This window comes from Garra rufa, chromosome 11 (assembly GCF_049309525.1).
Source record: "Garra rufa chromosome 11, GarRuf1.0, whole genome shotgun sequence".
NCBI lineage: Eukaryota > Metazoa > Chordata > Actinopteri > Cypriniformes > Cyprinidae > Garra > Garra rufa.
Window position 1 is genome coordinate 33,909,055 of NC_133371.1, and position 22,709 is coordinate 33,931,763.

The 22,709-nt window shown below is 34.6% G+C and overlaps 1 protein-coding gene across 1 annotated transcript in view; it reads left to right on the forward strand.

Moving 5' to 3' along the window:
* The window catches only part of bmal2 (basic helix-loop-helix ARNT like 2), a 34,395-nt gene extending 12,233 nt beyond the window's left edge, over positions 1–22,162 (forward strand). Inside the window, exons 2-17 of the mRNA XM_073850189.1 lie at positions 2,927–3,056; positions 5,143–5,196; positions 5,289–5,330; positions 7,774–7,931; positions 8,098–8,177; positions 8,356–8,448; positions 10,425–10,542; positions 12,439–12,585; positions 13,412–13,652; positions 17,572–17,678; positions 18,100–18,250; positions 18,398–18,465; positions 20,933–21,050; positions 21,480–21,570; positions 21,670–21,769; positions 22,011–22,162. Coding sequence (XP_073706290.1) covers positions 2,927–3,056; positions 5,143–5,196; positions 5,289–5,330; positions 7,774–7,931; positions 8,098–8,177; positions 8,356–8,448; positions 10,425–10,542; positions 12,439–12,585; positions 13,412–13,652; positions 17,572–17,678; positions 18,100–18,250; positions 18,398–18,465; positions 20,933–21,050; positions 21,480–21,570; positions 21,670–21,769; positions 22,011–22,162 — 1,850 coding nt within the window. The remainder of the gene's footprint in view (positions 1–2,926; positions 3,057–5,142; positions 5,197–5,288; positions 5,331–7,773; positions 7,932–8,097; positions 8,178–8,355; positions 8,449–10,424; positions 10,543–12,438; positions 12,586–13,411; positions 13,653–17,571; positions 17,679–18,099; positions 18,251–18,397; positions 18,466–20,932; positions 21,051–21,479; positions 21,571–21,669; positions 21,770–22,010) is intronic.
* Positions 22,163–22,709: the final 547 nt, after the last annotated feature.

A 22,709-nucleotide genomic window follows, 5' to 3' on the forward strand; every position in this document is an offset into this window, starting at 1 on the left:
CTTGGTAGCCTTGTTGTCTGCCTAAATTAATTTTAAATAAACAAAAAACTAATAGGCTATTTGCAGGATATTAAATCGTTTTTGACCTAATTATTTTGCACCGAAATGAGTCTGACACACGAGTCTGTCGTCTCTGACAGCGGTGCATCACGTGCACCTGCGCAATATCATAGCCTGTGATTTCTGAAAACAGTACTATGTTGTCAACTAGTGATATCACAAGAACTTTTGAGGAATGTGCAACATAATTTAGAAAATTATTTTTGTCATATGTTATAAGTATAACTGTCAGACACTATCATTTCAGCCGCTCTGCGCAGCTTGCACAGAACGAGGCTGAACATAAGAGCTCAGCTTCGCGGCTGAGACACGAATAGACTTAAAGCTTTTTCTAGTGTTGGGCGATATGCTCAATATTCATATCGCCCTATCGTCAGCCTGAGAGATCGCCGATACACGATACTATGGTGCTAATTTAATTAATTATCTATGTACTAAATTCCTTATTCGTTTTGTAAAGGTAGACCTGCTATTGGCATATGATTAAGTTGTGCGTGTACAGAGCGCTGACTGGAGTTGCGCCGGAGTTGTTTAAGTTACTTTCGGTTTCATTCTCTGCTATCGTCAGTGAGTGAGTTGTAAATGTGCGTGCATGAATGTAAATGAATGAATCTTTCTTTATCCGTCATACTGTTGCATAATAATGTTACCGCTGTATGTCTGACCGTTGTCATCAGGTGATGTTGTAGTTCAGTTCATATTGAATGCGGAGAAGTGATGCGCGTGTAATTCACGTGCGTATGTTTGGCGCCATTTGATCGCATCGTAATTCTGATTAACCCATATAGATGTTACAGAGGTGAATTTTTATGTTTCCTATATACAGACCGATTATGATACATCGTAATTAATTCAGCCTGAACCACGTTTTACTACCTCTGTTATAATGACTGCAATGCTAATATAATATAACACTCCCTTTAGAATCAGTTAATCTATCACCGTACTGTATGATGAAAATCTCCCATTTTCACTGCACGCGGTGTGCTGAGGCGACGTGGCCTCTCTATGCTTGTGTTTATACCGCGGCAAGGACCGCTGAGTCCACTAGCTTTTTATTAAATAAATAATATTCAGCATCAAACCTTCTAAAGCCTACTTATCTGTCTCTCTTCTCCAGTGGGTTGGGCTAATCCAAAAAAAAGTGAAAACAATGGGGGTTTTCTGAAAACAGACTGTTACCTGTGAAACGGGTGCTCTGAAAACACCCCCATTAGCAATTAGTGCTTTCCACCTGACGAAATGATCGTGGCCAAACTGATGAAATGAGCGCGGCAAAAAATCGACCAATCAGAATTTTGGTCGAACCAGACTGTTTAATCGACTAATCGACTGGGACGTTACAGCCCTAATTTTAATCATTAGTAATGGAATTATTTTATGAACTTTTTTCAAAGTTATTATTGTTGAAATAATGACAGTACTAATGTTCTGTAAAGTTTTATTTTTTTATTTAATTTTTTGCATTTACAATGTTTTTGCATGGTAACTTCAGCATGGACATTTTTTTATTTCAATAATAGTAATAATACTACTACTTGTTGTTATTGTTGTTGTTATTATTATTATTATTATTATTATTAATAATAATTATATTCATACATTTATAATATTAATATGTGAATAGTCATTTTATTTATTTACTTTTGTTTAATTTTTAATTTATTCACACTGTAGCTTTACTTGAGCATGGACTAATTGTTGATATTATTTCAATAATACTACAATTATTATTTTCTTTATATTTTAAACAGTAATAATGACATTTTTATTTTATTATTTTCATTTTATTATTATTATTATTATTATTATTATTATTATTATTATTATTATTATTATTATTATTATAACTATATTTGAATTTTATCACACAATAGTAACATTTCAATTTAAAATTCATTACATTCTGGCCAGTTAAACCCTTGAGTTGTTTTCTAATGGAAACATGTTTTTCAGTTTACAGTGGTTTTTAATATGCTTTTGATTGTTGTGAAGTGTTGTCATCCACTGTTTTTATTTCATTTTATTTCATTTATATAGCAATATGTTGTGGGAAAAAATGTGAAAGTAACAAAATAAAGAGAAACTGGAGCACTTTATGTTCACAATGCATTTTATAAGAAGACCACACATATAATAATCCCACTAGGTTATTTTGATTTGATTTTAAATAATATAATCTGAAATTGAATTGATAATAATTCTTCCATCAGAGTCCTTTGCTTTCATTTGCAACAATAACAAAAAGCTGTTCAGTGATTTTTTGCCAAAACCAAGAAGCTAAAGCTGTTTTAACTCAATGGATGCATTATCTTGTACTGTTTTGTCCTCAATAAAGGAGACTGGATATTATGTAAATAGAAATGGATACACTGCTATAAAGGCTTCTCGGTTTAAAGCTTTGTTTGTACAGGAAGCCAAAGACCGTATATTTAAATGAAGTCACGTATTCTTTCTCATCTGAATAGGCATGTAGTTGAGCATAAAGGAAAGAGTGAAGTTTTTGCGGAGGTGAAGTAGGTTGTCTGTATTGTGCTCATGGTCCATGCGGCAAGTGTGAACTTTTCTTTCTAAGAACCAGGTGTAAACTAGGTTTCTGGGTTTAAAGATTACACTTTTAAGACGACTTTCACAAGATATAAAAAATGCCCTGTTTATTATCACCGCACAGACAAAAAGTATGACTCTGAATTTGCACAAAAATCCTTTGATTGTTTGCGCGGCGATTACAGATGGTCTGATTCTTTAGATGTCTGTTATAAAATCTATTCCACAGTGCCCTGGTTCCAATATGTAGCACGTACTTGTGTTTTGGCATGCTTCTTTTTGTAACTTTACTATAATAAATCCCTCCCACCATTGGCAGGAGACACATTAGAGGAAGAACCCCAGGGCCTCGCTGTCTCTCTGTCTGGTTTGATGACCCCCACCTCAGCCGTCGGCATGGCCTCAGGCATGGAGCTGCCCAGGAAACGGAAAGGCAGCATGGACAACCCGTGAGTAAACTTATATATTTACATATGTGACCATGGACCACAAAATCAGTCATAAGGGTCAATTTTTAAAATTGAGAATAAATAAGCTTTTCATTGATGTATGGTTTGTTAGGATAGGATAATATTTGGTTGAGATGCAATTTGAAAATCTGGAATCTGATGGTGCAAAAAAAATCTAAATATTGAGAAAATCACCTTTAAAGTTGTCCAAGTAATTCTTAGCAATACATATTACTAATCAAAAATTAAGTTTTGATATATTTATGGTAGGAAGTGTACAAAATATTTCCATGAAACATGATCTTAATATCTTAATGATTTTTAGCATAAAAGAAAAATGTATAATTTTGAAGCATACAATGTATTTTTGGCTATTGCTACAAATATACCCCTGGTACTTATGGTCCAGGATCACATATTTACATTCTTCTCTAGTAGAGGCTGGCAGTTTGACAAAATATGACTGTAACTGTGTGTATATATATATATATATATATATATATATATATCACAATATTCTTATTTTTGTAGTAATAAATTAAAGATAGAAATGTGGTAATGCCTTATTTGGGAATAATGTAATTATTTAAATACTTAAATCTAATGTTAAAGAATAAAAGCTATTTTTAAAAATAAAATAAAAAGTTTAAAAATATAAAAATGTAATATAATTTTTTTTTTGGGGGGGGGGGGGGTTGTGTTAAATTAATGCTATTATTTGTCAAAGACAAGGATGTGTTAATTGTACAAAACGGACACTAAAGCCATCTATAAAGCTACAAAAGTTTTTTTTAAATTTCAAATAAATACTGTTCTTTTGAACCTTTCATCAAAGAATACTGGAAAAAAAGGCTTTTACAAATGTATATTAAGCATAATAAGAAATTATTTTTGAGCATCAAAATAGCATATTAGAATGATTTCTGAAGGATCATGTAAAAGTGAAGACTGGAGTATTGATGCTAAAAATTCAGCTTTGCCATCAGAGAAATATGTTAAAATAGAAAACACTTATTTTAAATTATAGTTATTTCACCATTATTGTTTTTATTGTAATAAATGCAGTCAAAAGTTTACATACACCATGCAAAATCTGCATAATGTTTATTAATTTACCAAAATATGAGGAATCATACAAAATGCATGTTTTTTTTATATTTAGTATTGACCTGAATAAGATATTTCACATGAAAGATGTTTACCTATTGTCCACAAGAGAAAATAATCGTTACATTTATAAAAAATGACCCTGTTTAAAAGTTTACATAAACTTGATTTGGATCAATTCAACTATTTTTTTTTTCTTGTGAACTATAGGTACATGTCTTTTATGTAAAATATTTTATTCAGGTCAGTACTAAATAAAAAATAAGATGTATTTTGTATGATCCCTCTTATTTTGGTAAAATAATGAACATTTTGCAGATTCTGCAAGGTGTATGTAAACTTTTGACTTTAACTGTATCTCAAATTCAAATTATTATCTCAAATCTCATTTGTTTGTTTTCTCTCTTTATTTTGATCTTGTTTAATTTTGATCAAACCAAAGTGATGTTTTATTCCTAATAAGTTAAAGAGTGTTGCAGCAGTGTGAAAACATCTTTATTAAAACATAAATAAAATAGTAGTTCTGTACTATTAGCTCTGCCTTTTAGTGCTGTCTGGATAAGTCACAGCTTTTTTTTATATGCTTGCCTGTGACCGCATAGGTTTCTTTTTGATGTCACATCAAAGTCAAAGTTGTTTCTTTGATTTTTGCATTGCTCTGTGTTTCTGTGATTAAAGTAAAGTCCTTCCCACATAAATGTATATATACGCTACATATCCTCTTACCACCCGGCCCTAGTGTCTTGGAAAAGTATGTGCGTGGGTGTGAGAGTGTTAATGCATTAATATTCAGTATTTGGATTTTATAGCTGCTTCTATGACTAATATCCTCTTGTTTGGCCTGTTAGCCCCTATCCTGCTTTTCTGAATGAGTCGAGATGCGTTGGGAAGGGAAGTGCGTGGTCTGTGTTTAACGTCCTCTTAGAATCTCGGCCGCATTTCATGAGTCACTTTAATCATCTCACCACTTTGTTTCCAGGGAAACAAAATCTGCATCAAATCTAGAGGAGGATATGGAGGACGATCAGGGAAGGTACTAAGCCCGTTACGATACTCAATATGGCTCACCTTGAGCTACGATTTAATCCATTGTTTTCAATACCTTTGTGCCTTTGTTTTTCTTAGATTGGAAGGAGACGACCAGCACTTAAAAATTAAGTGTATCAGGTACGTATAGTCACAATGTCTTTACTATAGTATAGTATAGTCACTATAGTCTATGTCTGTATAGTCAAAATGTCTTTATTTATTTTTCCATCCATCCACTTTGCCTTCTTTATTTCCCTATTTTTAAAATTAATTTATTATTATTATTATTATTATTATTATTGTTTCATTTTATTTTGTTGTTAAATTTGCAGTTTATGGAAGTCTAGTTCTGCCACTAAATAAAAAAAAAAGTAATTGCAAGTTTATTCTCGCAATTTGTGAGATAAACGTAGAATTGCGATATATAAAGTCAGAATTGAGAGTAAGTCAGAATTGTGAGATGATAACTTTTTTCTTGCAAATACGAGTTTGTATCTCGCAGTTGAATTTTTTTTCGCAATTCTGAAAATATTTGGTGCAAATGAGTTTGTATCTCAGTATTCTGACTTTCTTGCAATTCTGACTATTTTTCTAACAATTGTGAGTTTATATCTTGCAATTTTGGCTCACAATTCTGACAATTTTTAGTGCAAATATGAGTTTGTATCTCGCTATTCTGACTTTCTTGCAATTCTATTTTTCTTACAATTGTGAGTTGTTTATCTCACAATTTTGAGAATTTTTAGTACAATTGAGAGCTAATATCTTACGATTCTGACTTGTTCCTGCAATTTTGAGAATTTTTCTTGCAATTGTGTTTCTATATCTAGCAATTTTGTCTTTTTTTTTGCGAACGCGTTTGTATTTCGTAATTCTGACTTTTTCTTGCAATTCTGACAATTTTTCTTACAATTGTGAGTTTTTTATCTTGCAATTCTGACTTTTTCACGCAATTCTGAGAATTTTTCTTGCAATTGACCATATGCACGAAATACTTCCTTGTTTAGACAAGCCAGCTAAGTCATTTCCGGTCAACTGTACTGTGCCGTAATATGAGCGTACTTTGTTCGTTTTCTCTACATAATCCATTCACAATCGAAGAAAAGGGTTGTTTGTCTGGACCAAACGTCCATGTATACCGTTTCAAGAATGACAAACGCCAGTTTAAAAAAATTTACGAGTAAATCGGCTAAATATGCGCGAGTCATTGCTCTGATTGACAGTAATAACCGGACCAAACAAATGACAAGCTGATGTAAATAAAAAAGAGCTTAAATGATTCAAACTAAATTCAGAGTAACAAAACTACAGCAGTAAGAATGTGTTGGTTAAATATAGGCTATTTAATAGATTTTACAGTTCAAGATAAAACTTAAAAGTAGTTATTCAATTTTATAAAATATTTCAAGTTCCTATCGATTCATATTGAGTGCATTATTTAATTGTTATACCATAAATATTTAACGTATTTGTTGTGAACTATATATTACTATTTAAATAATTCACCCTTATAGGCTGTTTGTGTGTGAGCTTAATGACTTTCTGCACTTGCTATACTATATACTTAAGGGCGGTATTTATTACTACAATTTATTATACTAGTAATTGTATCGAAAAGCAAGACGTCTTGAAAAATATAGGGAGAGGCAGCTGCATAATAATCCTCTGCTGCTATCTATTGGTTATATGGGTAATTCCATATTATTTTAGCCAAAAATAGACGTTTTCCGTGAAAAGTCATTTTTTCCGATGCCTTTTTTATGAATGAAAAGTGAGTCCTTGAAGTACATTTTATTTCACAGCTGTATAGTTAGAAAATAATAAAGACTTTGAAATATTGCAAGATTTTAAAAATGTGTTCATGACTATAAAGGCAAGTTAGTGATTATCAACAATACGATTAAGATGTCCTTGAAGAGAAGTATTGCTAGCTAGCTAACGTTAGCCTAAACGCGTTATGATAGTGTTTAGCGGTCAGCATTTAAATGTACAACTATGCAGATACGGAGAGTACGGGATTACCAGGCTCCGCATTTAAATTAAATGTTGTTAAATAATATGAAACTGAATGTTCATGCCGCTAACATTGTTTATAATGCTGCAATTATAATTTTTCTCAGTTTCTGATAAGAACGAGGCAGTAGATTAGAGTGGTCACCTAATATATAGCACATATAAAATGAGCTTCAAAGGAAGTTTACAATCTGGCTTATCTTTATGCGGAAGTTCTAAAGAACGCTCCGTGCATAAGGCCAATTGTGAGTTTATCTCAAAATTAAGTCGCAGTTGTGTCTTATTCTGCAATTCTGAGAAAATGTCACAATTGTGAGTTTATATCCCAATCGTAACTTTATTTCTCAGGATTGCAAGTTTTAAATATTGTAATTCTGAGCTTTTTCTCACAATTGGGAGTTTACATCACACAACACAATTACCACAGTTACCTTTTTTATTTATTATTCAGTGGCGAAAACAGGCTTCCATAGAAGTTTTCCCTGTCATTTAAACTCAAACAAAAAAAGTCATTAAGTGATGTTATGTTATATTCAGCTGTACTTACAACATACAATTCATTTTGTAGAGAACCTCATAGTCAGATCGAGAAACGACGGCGAGATAAGATGAATAACTTGATTGACGAGTTGGCAGCAATGATTCCCACCTGTAACCCCATGTCCCGCAAGCTTGACAAACTCACTGTGTTACGAATGGCTGTCCAGCACCTCAAATCACTCAAAGGTGCCTAGAAACCTCTCAAATGCCTTTACAATTAGCTTTTTGTAGCCATGTATGCACAAAGACTAATACTGAGCTTAAAAAAATAATTTTTCTTCATGAATACTTAAAGCAATCAGTGATGAATGTTCTTGAACGTATGTGGGCTAATGAAGTGCCTGTTTTTCAGGAGCGACCAGCTCTTTCGCAGAAGCCAATTACAAACCTGCATTCCTCCCAGATGACGAGCTCAAACACCTTGTTCTAAGGGTAAATCCTACAATTTATAGAGCCATGTCTTAAACCTATTTATCTATCAGTGCAAATTATTGATTATGTGGGTGGAAAAGGCTCCAAAAATAGAGTTTGTTTAAACAGAGGGTTTTGACTGTTTGTGATTGGGAAATTCCAACATCAACCTCTCCTTCTATCTCTATCTCTTATCCAGGCTGCGGATGGATTTCTCTTTGTGGTTGGCTGTGACCGTGGGAAAATAGTCTTCGTCTCAGAATCGGTTTCAAAAATCCTGAACTACAGTCGGGTAGGACAGTTTGATCATAAAAAAAAGAATGTTTTATCTCAAGTGCTGTAATTATGAACAGAAGTACACTACCAGACAGAAGATGAGTCACAGATACTCATTCTGTATGAATGCCGTTTTTTATATTGTAGATTCATAGTAAAGTCATCATGACTTAAAAAGCAAGTGTACTACTTGCAGTCAAGCCCAAAATTATTCATACCCCTGACAAATTCTGACTTAGAGTTACTTATATTCAGCCAGCAATTTTTTTTTGACCAGAAATGACACAGGCTTCTCCCAAAAAATAATAAGACGATGTACAAGAGGCATCATTGTGGAAAAAAATATTTCGCAGCTTTTATGTACATTTGAACAAAAAGTGGCCTGTCCAAACTTATTCTTACCCTTCTCAATCAATGAAAAAGCCTTTATTGGCTATTACAGCAATCAAACGCTTCCTATAATTGCTGACCAGCTTTTTGCATGTCTCCACTGGTATCTTTGCTGATTCGTCTTTAGCGATGAGCTCTAACTTGTTCAGGTTGGAGGGTCTCTTTGCCATTACCCTGATCTTTAGCTCCCTCCACAGATTCTCAATTGGATTTAAGTCAGGACTCTGGCTGAGCCACTGCAAAATGTTAATGTTTTTGTCTGCTAACCATTTGTTCACCACTTTTGCTGTGTGTTTTGGGTCATTATCGTGCTGAAATGTCCACTGGTGCCCAAGGCCAAGATTCTCTGCAGACTGCCTGATGTTGTTGTTGAGAATTTTGATGTATTGCTCCTTTTTCATGGTGCTGTTTACTGTGATTAGGTTCCCTGGTCCACCGGCCAAAAAAAAGAAACATTAGGTTCCCACCACCATGTTTGACAGTGAGGATGGTGTTCTTAGGCTTGAAGGCTTCACTGCCAAATGAAGGCTACATCATTGTGGCCAAACAATTACATTTTTGGTTCGTCTGACCATAAAACAGAAGACCAGAAGTTGTCTTCTTTGTCCAGATGAGCATTTGCAAAGGCCAAGTGGGCTTTTGTGTGCCTAATCTGGAGAAGTGGTGTCCTCCTTGTTCTGTGTCCATGGAACCCAGCGGTGTGCAATGTCTGTTGGACTGTCTGCCTTGAGATGTTGCCACCAGCAGAGCCCGGATTCATCAGGATGGCCTTGGTGTTGATTCTTTTTTTACCTCTATCTCTATCCCCCTGGCCAGCACAGGTGTCACTTTTGGTTTCTGACCACGTCCTCTGAGATTTTTTACAGCGCGGAACCTCTTGTATTTATTAATAATACTTTGCACTGTAGTCACTGGAACTTCAAAACATTTAGATATGGTCTTATAGCCCTTTCTTGACTTGTGAGCAGCCACAATGCGCAGCCGCAGGTCCTCAGTGAGCTCCTTTGTCTTAGCCATGACTGTCCACAAACCAACAGCAGAGAGCTTCTGTTTTTCACCTGTTGAGTAGATTAAATCAGCTGTTCCCAATGAATCAGGGTAATTAGGATGCTTAGAACAGCTTGGACTATTTGGAATGGTATAAAACTTTGGATTTTCCCTAGACTGTGACAGTTTGCAAAGGGTATGAATAATTTTGGACATTCCACTTTTTGTTCAAATGTAAATAAAAGCTGAGAAATATTTTTTTTCCACAATGATGCCTTGTGTACATTGTCTTATTATCTTTTGGGGGAAGCTTGTGTCATTTCCGGTCTATATATATATTGTAGACGTTTTTGCATCTTTCAGGTTTCAGCTGTTTGGAAACATGTCTACAAAACTAATGTCAAGCATTTAAGCATAATATTTATAATACTAGGTTTTATGAGATCACAAGAAACGTTAATCTGTCTTGTATGTCTAAACATTTTGCTGATTTTGTATTTTAAGGGCTGTTTTAAAAACAGCATTTGTTTACCTGGTGATAAACGATTAGGTTTATGACTTGTTGGCAAAACGTATTAGCTAAATCATGGCTCATTTGAATGTTTTTCTCCCCAGACGGAGTTAATTGGACAGAGCCTGTTTGATTATGTTCATCCAAAGGACATTGGTAAAGTGAAGGAACAGCTGTCTGCCTCTGAACTCTACCCGCGGGAGCGCCTCATCGACGCCAAAAGTAAACATACTTAGGCCATAATAAACGGTGTTCTCTGTGTTAACTTTGTGTGTGTGTTTCCTGAATGCTTTTCTTAAATGCTTATACAGTTTTATGTCTGTTGCATGCTTTGTACTCTGTCTGCTTTAAGGGATAGTTGACCCAAAAATGAAAATTCTGTCATTAATTACTCACCCTCGTGACTTTCGTTCATCTTCGGAACACAAATGAAGATATTTTTGATTAAATCCATGAATTTTCCAAGAGGTTTTTTTTTCTTGTGTGCAAAGACAAACAAAAATAGTTACGTTCCGTTGCTGTTTAGGGAAAGTAAGAAAACTGATTTCATGGAAATATCTTAAAGGACAAGTTCAATTTCAGAACAAAAATTGACAGATAATTTATTCACCCTCTTGTCATCCTAGATGTTCATGTCTTTCTTCAGTCGTAAAGAAATAGTTTTTTGAGGAAAACATTACAGGATTTCTCTCCATATAGTGGACTTATATGATGCCCCCCAGTTTGAACTAACAAAATGCAGTTTAAATACAGCTTCAAAGGGCTCTAAACGATCCCACCCAAGGAAGAAATGTCTTATCTAGCCAAACAATTGGTTATTTTCTAAAAAGAATTACAATTTATATACTTTTTAACCATAAAATACTTGTCTTGTCTAGCATTGTGTGTTCTGTGTGTATTCCTGTTCATGCGAATTATTGTATGTCAAACATTTTCTGCTCCAACTTCAAAATCGCCCTACATCACCTTTTTTTGTAAAGGGCGTTTGATCTTTGCACGGTCTTTGTAAACACTGGGTCGGTACTTTTGCAGCCATGTAGGATGATTTTGAAGTTGGAGGAGAAAATGAGATGGGAGTTTTTCGACATACCCTAACTGTCTTGAACTGGAGTACACGCAGAGCTAGACAAGACCGGGATTTGAGGTTAAAAAGTATATAAATTGCCCTTTGAAGCTGCTTTTAAACTGCATTTTGGAAGTTCAAACTGGGGGGCACCATAGAAGTCCACTATATGGAGAGAAATCCTGAAATGTTTTCCTCAAACAGTTTCTTTACAACTGAAGAAAGAAAGACATGAACATCTTGGATGACAAGGAAGTGAGTAAATTATCTGTACATTTTTGTTCTGGAAGTGAACTTCTTCCTTTACTTGAATTATGAAGATGAACAAAGGTCTTTCGGCTTTGGAACGACATGAAGGTGAGTAATTAATGACAGAATTGTCATTTTTGGGTGGGTCTCATTTTGGGAAGTCTCTTACGATCACCAAGGCTGCATTTATTTGATTTAAAAATACAGTAAAAACAGTAATATTCCTATAGTATTATTACAATTACAATAGACTGATTTGCATTTTAATGTATTTTAAAATACAATTCATTTCTGTGATGGAAGCAATGAATTTTCAGCAGCAATTACTGAAACGTCTTCAGTCACGGATTCTAATCATTCTAATATGCTGATTTGGTGTTCAAATAACATGTTATTATTAACAATGTTGAAAACTGTTTCTACTTAATATTTCTTTAAACCATGATACATTTTTGATTAATAGAATGTTCAAAAGAACAGCATGTATCCTATCACAATTGATCAATTTAATGTGTCCTTGTTTAATTTTAATACAAGTATTAATTTCTTAACAATAGTCTTACCAACCCAAGACTTTTTTTTTTTTTTTTTTTCCCTTTCCCATTATTCATTCGCAGTTGATTATTTACCCCACATGTTTCAAACCTCTTTCCTGGCGTAAAGCACAATAAAAGTAGTCCATATGACTCATGTGCTGTATTTGAAGTTTTCCTAAAGCTGGTATAAATTTGGTTGAGTAAATAAGAAAATATGCGTTTTTGGGAATTCCTTCAACCACTCTGACTCTTTCGTGTGTTTATGTGCAGCGGGATTACAGGTGCAGGCCGAGCTCCCCGTCGGAGCGGCTCGGCTTTGCTCTGGAGCCCGGCGCTCGTTCTTCTGCCGAATGAAGTACAACAAAGTTACAATCAAAGAGGAGAAGGGCTTCCAGGCTGGGGCCTCAAAAAAGAAAGGTCAGTAGCATTACATTTAGGATATCAGGAGCTCATCCAGTTTTACAATTAAATTGTTAAAGATGGGTTTTTTCCAAATTCCAAAGATGACATTAAGTGAATCAGAAGTGACTTGTGGTTATGCAGTCAAACCCGCTGTGATGAAACCCATTACTAAAATCTTATGATTGCTCAGTAGAAAAAAAACAAACAAATTGAAATTAAATAAAGTTTTTATTTCCTTGGCTTCAGACCGGCTATGTCTCGTTAGTCCTGCTGCGAACTAAAGGTCCAAGATGTCATATGTGACGTTTTCATGACGTGGTCTGCATATTTACTCCATTACACACGTCATCTCTTCTTCTTTTTTTCTCGCCACATGCAGTGGTGTGAGCACAGCTTGTGGGATTTTATTCTGACAGCTGTATTCCTACAAACTCCACTTTGGAAAGTGTTGTGCTGTGCTGTCTGGACTTGGATAGCATTGATGTTTCTGTCCTTGGTGAGCATGGCCTTTTCCAAACTGCCCAGAGCAGTTAGTTGACGAGTTGTTCAGGCAAGCCATGCATTATTATGCATTTATTTTTATGCCTTGAACATGCACTATAAGCTAGTTTTTTCAAAATGGCAATATGTTCGACATGTTGAGCAAAAGCTTATATTTAAGCTTTTGGCACAATGCAAAAAATAATCAATTGTTTGTCTCTGCACGTTTTAGATTAAATCAAGCAAATCAAAAAGGGAATGAAACGTGCACCTTTGTGTTCCTCTATAACAACATATGGTGGAACATTTTGCTCACAGCTCACCTGTAAATTGACTCTGTTTTGATTAACTGCCCCGACAGAGTCACAGCGGTACTGCACCGTTCACTGCACGGGCTACATGCGCACCTGGCCCACGCGCCAGCTGGGCACGGAGGGGGAGGCCGAGTCGGATAAAGAGAGCTCCCACTTCAGCTGCCTGGTAGCAGTGGGTCGTGTGCACCCCCACACCCTCCCGCAGGCCAACGGAGAGATCAAGGTCAAGCCCACCGAATTTGTCACCCGCTACGCCATGGATGGCAAATTCACCTTTGTGGATCAACGGTAAGTTGACTCTCATTTTGGGGATGACTTAATGTGAATTGTTTGCATGCATAATCATAATCATTTGTGCAAACAAGCTCCACAGTTTGTAATTATTACCACATACAGTCAAACCAAAAGTTTTTGAACATCAGATATAATTTTTGATATTGTTTTACTAGTGGGTGTAGAACACTATAGTTAATGTAAGTGAGGATAGCAAGCTAAAGTAAACTGACATATTATACCCAAAATTCTTCATACAGTGGACTACCAGTAAATTTTATAAAAATTTGGAACCAAAAATAGTTTTGCTTAAAGGAGTAGTTCACTTTTAGAACAAAAATTTACAGATAATGTACTCACCCCCTTGTTATTCAAGATGTTCATGTCTTTCTTTCCTCAGGCGTAAAGAAATTGTTTTTTGAGGAAAACGTTTCAGGGTTTCTCTCCATATAATGGACTTCTATGGTGCCCCCCCACTTTGAACTTCAAAAAAATTTTCTTTACTTGCAAATGTGACCTTTTTCCACCATAGACTGAACAAAATTAAGCATTGCTTGCTAAAAAGTATTGATAGTTGTCAGTGTTGGGGGTAACGCATTACAAGTAATGCAAGTTACGTGATAATATTACTTTTTCCAAGTAACTAGTAAAGTAACGCATTATTTTTTAATTGGCAAGAAAATATTGGAGTTACTTTTTCAAATAATTTTTTCCCCCCATTTATTGATTAAAAGCTCTGCTGTCCCCATGTTAAGAGAAATCGTGAGTAAGATGTTACTTTAGTTCTAGAATAAATGTGAACATGCATTAATCTCACTCACTAAAAAAAAAACTGATACAGTATTCCTCAAAATTCCTCAAACCTGCAACAATTAAATATGTTAAATAATACAAATATCCTTTATGTATTTAATCCCATTTTATTATCCAATGTCTTTGCTGCAGATTTATCTATACTAATAAGCAAAAATTACTCAAGATAATCTAACATTTGCTTTCCTTTTTTTTTTTTTACTGCTAAAGAGTTGACGTTTTTTCTTCTGCGGTCTACTGTACAGACGTGAATTTACTTTTCTCTAAGCCTGAGGCTTTTGGTGTGAAAAGGCCAACGTAATTAGTTAATTTTTTAGGGAGTAACTCAATATTGTAATGCATTACTTTTAAAAGTAACTTCCCTTAACACTGATAGTTGTGTAAATATTGTTATAGTAACAGTCTGAAAGATGAATTTGTTCTGACGCAGTTTAACTCTTAAGTTCTTGTCATATTTTATTATCATTTTCTAAACTATAGCGAATAAACTGTGATAATGTGAGAAATGTTGAAGGTGTCTGAATAAATTTGGGTTTGACTGTAACTTTCCCTCATTCAGTACCATTCCGTAGTAACTGTACATGAACACCTCATTCTCACTAGAGGGCGGCATGCATTTTCTTTTCAAAACTTGGATTTAGTTTCCCACCTACTGAGGGGAGACAACTTTTAGGTATTTGTGAGATAAATTTGATGTGAGATGAACTATTTTTAAGTTTTAACTAACTAACTATACTGTTGGTGAGTAATTCACTTAAAAAGCGTTTCTTTAGTAGTCTATATAAATTATTTAAAAAATATCTGTCAAATATGAATTAATAAGTAGTTATATACAAAATGATATAATTATATAATGATATAATGAATATAATTATTTAATTATCAAATGTTCTGTTCAGAGCTTGTTTGTTTACCAATTGTTAAAGGATTAATTCACTCCTGAATTAAAATTTCTTGATAATTTACTCACCTCCATGTCACCCATCATATTCATGTCTTTTTCTTCAGTCATAAAGAAATTAAGGTTTTAGAGTAAAACATTTGGGATTTTTCTCCAAATTGCAATTTCAATGCAGCTTCAAAGGGCTCTACACGATCCTAGCTGACAAATAATGGTGTTATCTAGCAAAACGATCAGCCATTTTCTTAAATTAATTAATTTTTAACCACAAATGCTTGTCTTGCACTAGCTCGACTTCACGCATTACATAATCAAGTTGGAAAGGCAGGGTTTCCGCGGGGTCTTAAAAAGTCTAAAATTTAAAAATCTAAATTTTAGGCCTTAAAAAGTCTTAAATTCGCTGTTCTAGGTCTTAAATAATTTTACACAGGTCTTATTTTTCCGATGTCCATGTAACGCTACCTCTAATGCTAATTTAAATTCTCTTTTAGTTGTTTCCGTGGTGTTGTAGTTCTTTATTTCACAATTCCAAATATAATATGCTGTATTTAAACTACAAATGAGACCAGCATGCAATAGCCAATCAGCTTTCTGCTTTTGGCGCGAGTCTCTCTCGGATTGTACCGCAGAAGTAAAATGGATTTAACTTTTTAGCTGTGAGGAAGTGCAAGTTTAGCGATTCTTAGCTCGAAAAAACTGAATATAGGGCTTGGCTAAGGCCAGTTGCTAACAACTAGATTTTTTTCTCCCTCTGTGGAAGTTACTGCGTCTTCAGAGTCGCAGTAGCAGAATACTTTTAAAATGTTTATTTTTTTTACTTGCCCGACCGAACAAACCGCCTGATTAAAACTGAAGTGACAAAAACAACTAGTGAAGCATCTAAAGGCAAGATTCATATTTTAATACATTCAACGTAAACAGAAATTGATAATGGATAGTGTATTTCTGGTCTATTTGTGACATACTTTAAAACAAATGAGCGTAACAGCACTCAAGAAACACACTGAGGTAAAAATTTCAAATGTATAGTTTAGTTATAACATGATATAGTTCAGTAATATACCAAGTGAGCTTTTTGCTGAAAATTCTCACAATTACAAATGTTACATTTGGTTTTAGCTCAACAAAAAAGTAGCTAGTCAAGTAGTTACTTACATATTAGACAATATGCAACATTAACAGAAGCATTCTCCTAGCTACGTTTTGCTATGATTCAGCGTTTTGATCGAATCAGTTGAAATAACTCGCTCATGAAGTGTCTTACCGCCACCTGCTGGTAGTTTAGTGTGTTTAAAAGTTTGCCTCCACACCCAACATTTCTAATGTATATATTTATAAATCAATAAATGTATTTAAAACATTAATCTCACTTTAAATTTTGCAGTGTAAATTATGTAATCTCACTGCTAACAGCCATTTAGAATTTATTGATAAATTCGTAAAATAAATTTCAAAGGTAATGCATACATTTCAAAAGTAAAAAAAAAGGCCTTTATAAAGGTAAATCAAATTTCTTTTACATCAGCTATTTCTAGTGGTACTTTTATGGGGATATTTTGTGTGGAATAGTATCTGCTGATATGAAAGGTTCACTGTATATCGTAGTAATAAATTTAATTTATGACAGCCATGAAATTGTGTCTACTTTTTACATTAAACACATTAAATATTACATGTATGCATGTAATATAATTTCTATTCCCATTACAGGTTCGGTCTTAAATTTCATATAAGGTGGTATTAAAAAGGTCTTAAAAAGTCTTAAATTTCACTTGTTCATATCTGCAGAAACCCTGGAAAGGTCAAACGTGATGTTCTTCGTCTGTGTACTCCGTTTTAAAAAGGGTAGTATAGAGCGAAGAACTAATTTTCCTCAACTTCAAAATCACCCGACGTCGTTGTTTTACTCTAGATAAGACCCTTATTCTTCGGCTGGGATCGTGTAGAGCCCTTTGAAGCTGCATTGAATCTGCAATTTTGGACCTTCCACCCACTGATCCCCCTTAAAGTCCACTATATAGAGAAAAATCCTGAAATGTTTTCCTCAAAATCTTAATTTCTTTTCAACTAAAGAAAGAAAGACATGAACATCTTGGATGACATTGGGTGGCACTTTCTCTGAGATTAGTCTCAAATAAAAAAAAGACTTGCTTCTCCTTTAAGGTTTCATAGTGAGAAATGTGATTTAAAAACTGCTTTCTGTTTATATTGTGCACGCAGAGCCACCACCATTCTGGGTTACTTACCCCAGGAGCTGCTAGGCACATCTTGCTATGAATACTTCCATCTGGACGACCTGCCTCATTTGGCAGATAGACACCGAAAAGGTACGGTGCATCCAGATTCTTACTATTAGGAGCACTGGAGCTCTAAACGTTTTCCTGAAAGTAGCTTCCAAGAAACTGGGCAGATTGCCTAAGACATTTGTACAAAGAAGGACACGAGTAGCCAAATCCTCATCATCCATCATTAATCATTAGTCTTACTTCTAAAGAACATTAGAACAGCTTTCAATGGCAGATACATGAGGCCAGTGCCTCGGAGAGAGTTTTATTGGATTACATGCATATACAAATAAATGTGACATTTAATACCTTTTCTGAGTGTCAAACTGAAAACTCTTTGTTTACTCATTCCAATCCTCTAATTAAACAATTTTGTGTTCTGTCAAAAACAAGGCTATATTTTGGATTTAAAAAATGAAAGCACAACACTCCTTTATGTTATTTTGGTTGTCTCTTTTCACAGTGCTGCGAAGTAAAGAGAAAATTGAGACAAACTGCTATAAGTTTAAAACGAAATATGGCTCCTTCGTCACCTTACAAAGTCAGTGGTTTAGTTTTATAAATCCCTGGACCAAAGAAGTAGAGTACATAGTGTCAACCAACACAGTTATATCGTAAGTACCAGCGTTTTCGTCTTGTTCTTCTAACAAGCCGTTTTTCCTATAACTGCATATCAGTGTCATGATTCAACCTGTCGCACCCAAATTCTGTGATCGAGGAGATAACAGATTATTTCTCGACTCTTTTTCCGCCTGACTCAGCGGTAAAAGTAATCCAGGTGGATCAGGGGATAAAGCCGAGCAGCCTAGCAGTTCCAAGGCCTCGGAGGGTGAGTACTGAGATCTGTGAATGTTGTAAATATGTTTTGTTTCTAGGCGTGTACCTATAATTTGCATATTGAAGCCATGTATAAAGCAAAAGACAGCAGGAGAAACACTTTGTTCATTGTTGACAACTGTCAATTTAAGTCTACCCTTCCAGTAAAAAAAGCCAGTCACCTTTATAATAGAGGAATCACTCTTTTTTTTGTTTTGTTTTTTGGTTTGGTTTGTTGTGTCTGGGGTTAGTTTTGGTGTTTTTGTTTTGTTTTCTGTGTTTTGGATTGTCTTGTTTGGGGTTTGAATTGTTTTGATGTTTTTGGTTTGTTTTGGTGTTGTTGTTTTTTTTCTTTCTTTGTTTTGTTTGCTTGGGTTTTTTGTGTGTGTCTTTTTGGTTTTGTTTGGGATTTGGTTTGATGCTCTTTTGTTTGTTTTTCTGTTTTGTTTGGGGTTAGATTTTTTTGGTGTTTTTGTTTGTTTTCTGTGTTTTGTTTGTTTGCTTGGGTGTTTGTACTAGATTCTTTTGTTTGTTTTGTTTGAGGTTTGATTTGTTTTGGGGGTTTTTTCTGTTTGTTTTTTGTTTTGTATGGGGGTTGTTTAGTTTAGGTGTTTTGTTTTTAGGTTTTTTTTCTGTTTTGTTTGGGGTTAGATTTTTTTGGTGTTTGTTTGTTTTCTGTGTTTTGTTTGTTTGCTTGGGGGTTTGTACTAGATTCTTTTGTTTTGTTTGAGGTTTGATTTGTTTTGGGGTTTTTTTCTGTTTGTTTTTTGTTTTGTATGGGGGTTGTTTAGTTTAGGTGTTTTGTTTTTAGGTTTTTTTTCTGTTTTGTTTGGGGTTAGATTTTTTTGGTGTTTTTGTTTGTTTTCTGTGTTTTGTTTGTTTGCTTGGGTGTTTGTACTAGATTCTTTTGTTTGTTTTGTTTGAGGTTTGATTTGTTTTGGGGTTTTTTTCTGTTTGTTTTTTGTTTTGTATGGGGGTTGTTTAGTTTAGGTGTTTTGTTTTTAGGTTTTTTTTTCTGTTTTGTTTGGGGTTAGATTTTTTTGGTGTTTTTGTTTGTTTTCTGTGTTTTGTTTGTTTGCTTGGGGGTTTGTACTAGATTCTTTTGTTTTGTTTGAGGTTTGATTTGTTTTGGGGTTTTTTTCTGTTTGTTTTTTGTTTTGTATGGGGGTTGTTTAGTTTAGGTGTTTTGTTTTTAGGTTTTTTTTTCTGTTTTGTTTGGGGTTAGATTTTTTTGGTGTTTTTGTTTGTTTTCTGTGTTTTGTTTGTTTGCTTGGGTGTTTGTACTAGATTCTTTTGTTTGTTTTGTTTGAGGTTTGATTTGTTTTGGGTTTTTTTTCTGTTTGTTTTTTGTTTTGTATGGGGGTTGTTTAGTTTAGGTGTTTTGTTTTTAGGTTTTTTTTCTGTTTTGTTTGGGGTTAGATTTTTTTTTGGTGTTTTTGTTTGTTTTCTGTGTTTTGTTTGTTTGCTTGGGGGTTTGTACTAGATTCTTTTGTTTGTTTTTTTTGTTTTTTTTTTCTGTTTTGTTTGGGGTTAGATTTTTTTGGTGTTTTTGTTTGTTTTCTGTGTTTTGTTTGTTTGCTTGGGGGTTTGTACTAGATTCTTTTGTTTGTTTTGTTTGAGGTTTGATTTGTTTTGGGGGTTTTTTCTGTTTGTTTTTTGTTTTGTATGGGGGTTGTTTAGTTTAGGTGTTTTGTTTTTAGGTTTTTTTTCTGTTTTGTTTGGGGTTAGATTTTTTTGGTGTTTTTGTTTGTTTTCTGTGTTTTGTTTGTTTGCTTGGGGGTTTGTACTAGATTCTTTTGTTTGTTTTGTTTGAGGTTTGATTTGTTTTGGGGGTTTTTTCTGTTTGTTTTTTGTTTTGTATGGGGGTTGTTTAGTTTAGGTGTTTTGTTTTTAGGTTTTTTTTCTGTTTTGTTTGAGGTTTGATTTTGTTTTGGTGTTTTTGTTTTCTTTAGTTTGTTTTTTGTTTTGGGTTTGATTTTTTTATTTTTTTTTTAGTTTTGTTTGGGCTTTGATTTGTTTTTAGTTTGTTTTCTGTGTTTTGTTTGTTTGGTTTTGGTTTGATTTGTTTTTGTGTTTTGTTTGTTTGTTTTTTGTTTGCTTGAGGTTTTGGTGTGTGTGTGTGTGTGTGTGTGTGTGTGTGTGAGTTGTTGTTGTTGTTGTTGTTGTTGTTGTTGTTTTTTTTTTGGTTAGGGTTTTTTTTTTTTTGAGTTTTGTTTTTCTTTTTTTGTGCATTAGCTGGAACTGCATAAATTTTCTATGCATGATTCCCCTAAAAATGATAAAATATGCAAAATATTTTATCATTGTCAGATTTTTTTTATTTGCATACATACTCAAGTTGGCCGCAGAGTCCACTTGCTAATGATATTAAACAAATAATTTTTCCCCTGTGTTTAGCAAGCCTTCTGTTATTATTAATTCTAAATATTTCCAACTCTTTTAGGGTCCGGTAGTAATTTTTGTATGTTTTATTTTAATAGATGATGCCAAGAAGTCCCAACAAGTTCCAATCATCCCAGGGATCTCCAGTGCATCAGGAATGATTTACGCCGGGTGCATAGGGACCCAAATTGCTAATGAGATAATGGACTATAATAGGTAAACCAATTACATAGCTTCCTTTTATTATTGAATTGTGTGTAATTTACAGTAAAGTATTACAAGCAATGAAAATTAAGGAAATTTGGGACAGGTTGGTAAACTAATCCAACAAACAACTAGTTAATTATTGATGTTTTTACGAAATAAAATACATATATGTGTATGTGTGTGTGTGTGTGTGTGTGTGTGTATATATGTATATGTATGTATTCATTTTATTTCGTAAAAACATCAATAATTAACTTTTCAATAATCATCAATAATTAATTTTTTTTTTTTTTTTTTTTTCCAAATATTATTTGATATTGTTAGCAGCAGTGCAAAAGATTCTTGGAAACATTCAATTGGTTGATTTTGAAAATATGCAGTTCTAAACATCCCTAAAAAAAAGTTCTTCGTATTCTGATGTCGTACTGCTTTCTTAAGGATGAACTCCTCACCATCCAGCGGCAATACAAGTCCATTCAGTTTACTGCATGACAAGTCTCCACTGGCCCTTGCACAGGCCAGCAACAACGTGAGTCTGTCGAACAACTGTGTCTATGTGTTAAGAAGTCACTTTACGAGTTTGGTGGTTTCTTGTATTCTAACACAACAGTACTTCTCATGCTTAAAGGTGCCAAATGGGGAAGCGACAGATGTGGAGATGCCTGGCAAATCAAACTCAGAGGAGGAAGCAAGGGGTGGAGCCTTCACAGCGGGTGACAATCTGATGGGTAGATGTTACAGCATTATGTTACATTGGCCATGTTGTACTAAAGATACAATAGCTTGTCAAGAACATGTCTGGGATGTTCCTGGAAAAAAAGTTTTGTATAATGAATATTAAGCCTGCTTTTGGAACATTCAAGACTTTTTCACTACAAAATTATTTTACAATTATTATTTTTTTTTTTCCCCAAATAAGCCACTCACTTTTTTTTTGTTCATTTCTCTGCCTCTGTTCCTGTCCTCCAGAGGGGAGCTCTCAGTTGGATCTTGAGGGGGTTCCTGGGTTGAGCGCTCTGAGCACTGACGAGGCAGCCATGGCAGTCATTATGAGCTTACTGGAGACAGATGCCAACCTGGGTGATGCCGTGGACTTTGACGAGATGCACTGGTCTCTGTGAACACAGCTCCTTTTTTTTTCTTTTTTTTTTTTTGTTAAAGACCCACCTTATCTGGAGCTTTTTAAAATGAACCATTCATAGGGCAGCAAGCCTTTGACAATTCTATGACTTTTAAGTTTTTAATTTATTAGTGTTTTTTAATGCGTCTGGACAAGCTGCACGGCAGGTAATCTGATGGCTCGGGAAGGAGAACCCGAAGGGGACGGGGATCTCTCAGAGTACCTCAAGCTGAGTACCTTAAGCAACAGGACCAGGTTTTATGTGGTCTAGTGTGCATTTCTTCACTTCAGCTCTGAGGTCACATTGGCCCCTTGGCATGGATCAGAACGGAGAGACGTTCTTGGCCTGTTTTGCCATGTTGAGAAACACATGCCTCAGCCAAGCCATAAGGCAAGAACCCAAATAGTCCACTGTGATCCAGTGGCGTAAGGATTTCGAAACGGTTTCCTTAGTCAATCAACACTTGAACTGATGCTTTGAGGCAAAGCTGGACTGAATTTTTTTTATAAAAACATCATGGGATTCCTTTGGCAAGGGAAGCCTGGTA